This window comes from Dendrobium catenatum, unplaced genomic scaffold, assembly GCF_001605985.2.
Source record: "Dendrobium catenatum unplaced genomic scaffold, ASM160598v2 fragScaff_scaffold_365, whole genome shotgun sequence".
Taxonomy (NCBI): Eukaryota; Viridiplantae; Streptophyta; class Magnoliopsida; order Asparagales; family Orchidaceae; genus Dendrobium; species Dendrobium catenatum.
The window spans coordinates 101,101-104,897 of record NW_021318827.1 but is presented as its reverse complement, the minus strand read 5'-3'; the positions used below and the strand labels follow the sequence as shown (position 1 = coordinate 104,897).

The following is a 3,797-nucleotide window of genomic DNA, read 5'->3' as shown; positions in this document are numbered from 1 at the left end:
AAATACTCGGATTATAATTTAATAAAGATTAATTTGCAAATTCTTTGTTTCTCCAAAAAATTGTGCTTCTTCTTTTTCAGAAAAAAATAACGAAGCTCTGATACAGAACACAACGAAGCATGGGAGATAAAATAATCAGAAATAGGCATGATCATGTTGATCAGACGACGAAGTGCGATTTTTAATTCTTTTGAATCTCAGAATTATTTCAACAAAAACTTTATGAATCTCTATGAAATAAGCTATGACACCGACGGATGTTCGATTCAATGATCTCGGATGAACCCAAACTCTTTTTCATAATAACCAGATTAAAATTAAAAATATGAAATAAAGAACGAACGGCGAAGACCCAAGTAAACATGACTAATTGATAGGTTTAAAACAAATCAACATAAGGTCAAATTGAGATCAAACAACTATAAATCATTATTGAATACAGAAATTAGAAACAAGGAAGAATGCACTGCACTCAGATCTCAGCCCCATCGAAGCATATCAGGGACTGAGATCAATTGACAACAGAGACGCTCATAGTCTCATAATAACTAAAAAGACGCATCAAACATAGGATCCAACCAACTGTGGAGAAGTAAAAAAGCGGTTCAGGCACGAAGGGCTCCGAGAAAGATTGCTGCGGAAGAAAGGACGAACGCAGCAGCAACCGGTACGGAAAGAGCGGCAGCACCAGAGGCAGGAGATGGTGCCGGAGCGTCCGTCGCCGATGCAATGCTCGCGAGGGAGGCGACGGCGACACCGGCGATGGCAAAGAGTGCAACAGCCTTGGATCGGACGGAAGCCATTGTCGCCCGCGCTGACCGTCTCTCTCCTCTGAAAGGTCTTTCAAATGAGAAGCAGAGGCAGTAAAAAACTCGGGATGAAGAGGAGAAGATCCCGGGAGGCATTATTTATAGCAGGAGCGACAGGGTGGATTTGGTGGCGAGCGGGCAGCTGCCCGGGCTGCCAGCCAGTTGCTCCGCGGATTTGATCCTCTAAACTCTTTGAAAGATTATTAGAGTCCGAAAATACATAATAGGGAAACTTCGTTTCGAGAGCCCTCGAAAATATCTGAGATCTAGGGTTTTCCTCGAAATCGTTTCGGCGCCGCTCAAACCCCCTTCATCCGGGAGAGGTTGATCCCTCTCCCTGATGGAGATCGGTGACTTCCCTCCGCTCCGGAATACCTCGATTCTGGGACCTATTCCGGCTTCTTCCCCGGCTTCTCCCGAAACTTCCTTCGCTATGAATCTGGCCAACCCCTCCATGGCGAAAGAAGATTTTCCGGTATCCTTTGTTCGTCCTAGTCAAAGGCTTACTTTTAAAGATGAGGATCTTTCTGAAGGTCTCTCAGTCTGGTCTTTCTCTCTAGTCGGTTATTCTCTGGGGCCAAGGCCATATTATGAAAGGCTTCTTGCTGCCATGAAAAAGGTTTGGATCTTGAAAGGTTCGTTCTCTCTTCTATCCTTGACTGATGGGTTTTTCCTGATCAAGTTTACTAACCAAGAAGATTATGACTTGGTTTGGTCCGGAGGGCCCTGGTTTCTGTTGGGAAAACCGTTTATTTTGCAAAAATGGTCTCCTAAATTTCAACCTAAGAGGGATGAACTTTCCTCGATTCCTATATGGGTTAAAATCGTTGATCTTCCTCTTGCCCTCTGGACCCCGAAAGGTATTTCGACTATAGCTAGCTATATCGGTATACCTCTATCTGTGGACAATCTTACTGCTAAAAGAGCTAGATTGACTTTTGCTAGGGTGTGTGTTTCTGTTTCGAAAGATTCGACTTTACCGGATGAAATTCCGATTAATATTGAAGGGATGGATATCCAACTTAAGGTGATTTATGATTGGAAACCTAGCCGCTGTGAAGGCTGTGGATTCATGGTTCATACCTATTCTTCTTGCAAATCCAACCCAAATCCCAACCCGGTTGTTTTTCCTCCGCCTAAGCCCAGGAACAGAGGAAGGAGTACCAGCAGAAACCCAAGACCCAGAGCTCCAGCGTCGACCGAAATTCCCCCCTCTCCTCCTAGGGTTATTTTGGAAAGAAAAAATGTTACCGTTGAAACCTTGCCTAATTTAGCCTCCTCAATTGAAAAGGAAACTGCTAGCCATATCAATTGCACTCCTAATGAGGCTAATATTCCTAATCTTAACATTCCCATTGAGGAAGCTTCTTCCTCGAGCCATATTCCTCCTCCGTCTGCTATTCCCCCTATTAATGTCAGGCTGTCTAATAAATTTGCGGCCCTTCAATCTGAAGAAGACACTCAAAATCAAGAGTCTGATGACAACGATTACAATCCTATTCCGAACGACTTTGACAAAAAATTGGATACCCCTTCTTCTCCTAACTCCTCTGTTAACAAATCCCATTCTTCTCCTGTCTCGGTGCAAACCAGAGCCAAATCTGCCAGGAAGGCTAAAAATTCAAAAAATTAATGATTTTTCCTAATATAGCTTGTTGGAATGTTAGGGGTTTCAATCACCCTAACAAAGTTAAAGCTTGTAGAGAGCTTGTCAAGTCTTTTGATCTTAGTATGATTTGTATTTTAGAAGCTAAGTCCAATAATGAGGCCCTCTCGGATCCTTGGTATGTTAATTCTCACATGATTTTCAGCAATGAGAATAGTTGTAATAATTTTAGTAGTTCTAATCCTGGCAGAATTTGGTTAAAGTGGAACCCAGACTTAATTACCTTCTCCCCCATTTTCTCTTCTTCTCAAATGATCCATGGTTCTCTCTCGGTGGGCTCTCAACAGCCTATTTTAATTACTGTTATTTATGCTGCTAATAATGTGAATGACAGGAAACCGTTATGGGATCAAATGAGGAGTTTAGTCCCTGATCCTTCTCTTCCTTGGGTTATCATGGGAGACTTTAATTGTTATAGATTTGAGGAAGAGAAAGCTGGCGGGAACTGTGCTTTTCCTTCCCAACTGGGTGAGCTTAACAATATTATTTTTGACTGTGGCATTCTTGATCTTTCTTCTGTTGGCCTTTTTTATACTTGGTACAATCAAAGGCAGGATTCCCCTATTCACATAAAATTGGATAGGATGCTTGCTAATGATGCTTTGTTGAGTTTGTTTTTCATGTACATGTCCTCGCCAAAAGAAAAAAAACATGGCTAACCTTTGCAAGATTTTAGGTCTATTATATAATGCAAAAATTATCTTGATCGGGCACGAATCTTGAGGCAAAATCAAGCTGGAAGCTTCAAAAATTAAATTTGGGATCACTTGAACTCCGATTTCAGAAAACTTACAATCAAACTGAGTGTCTCGAAAATACAAACCCAATGACACCAAATTTGACTCAATCCGAGCCCAAATGAGTCCAAATCAAGGACCCGAAGCGATGTTGGAAAGTTTGTACCACAAATTGAGTTATGAAATGGTTTCCAAATATAACATGCTTATAATTAAATCGAGCGGCTCGATGAGACGAATCCAACGAGCTCAAGATCGTCAAATTCTGACATCATTAAGACCTTCAAATGTCTCATAAATGGTCCACAATCAAAGGATTCAATATCAGTCATCCATCAAAACCACTCCATATTTGCCCCTGATCTCTTGTCTATTTACGGGCCATGCCACTCCAGAATATCTATAAATAGACTCCTCATTTCTCTTGAGAGGGGGGCCAAGCAAGAAGAAGCAAGAAAAAGCAAGAAGAAGCAAGGAAACGCAAGAAGAAGAAAGGAGAAGAAAGAAGAAGAAGAGAAGATTAGGAGGGAAGAAACTCCTCCTCGGCCACCGTCGGGATTCTGCCAGACTTCCACGGGACGTCAG

General features: G+C 42.0%; 1 protein-coding gene across 1 annotated transcript; it reads left to right on the top strand.

Annotated features, from left to right (window-relative positions):
* The first annotated feature begins 1,263 nt into the window (after positions 1 to 1,263).
* LOC110113881 lies at positions 1,264 to 2,442 on the top strand. Its single transcript, XM_020846590.1, has one exon. It carries the CDS (start codon positions 1,264 to 1,266, stop codon positions 2,440 to 2,442), a length of 1,179 nt encoding a protein of 392 aa, XP_020702249.1.
* Positions 2,443 to 3,797: the final 1,355 nt, after the last annotated feature.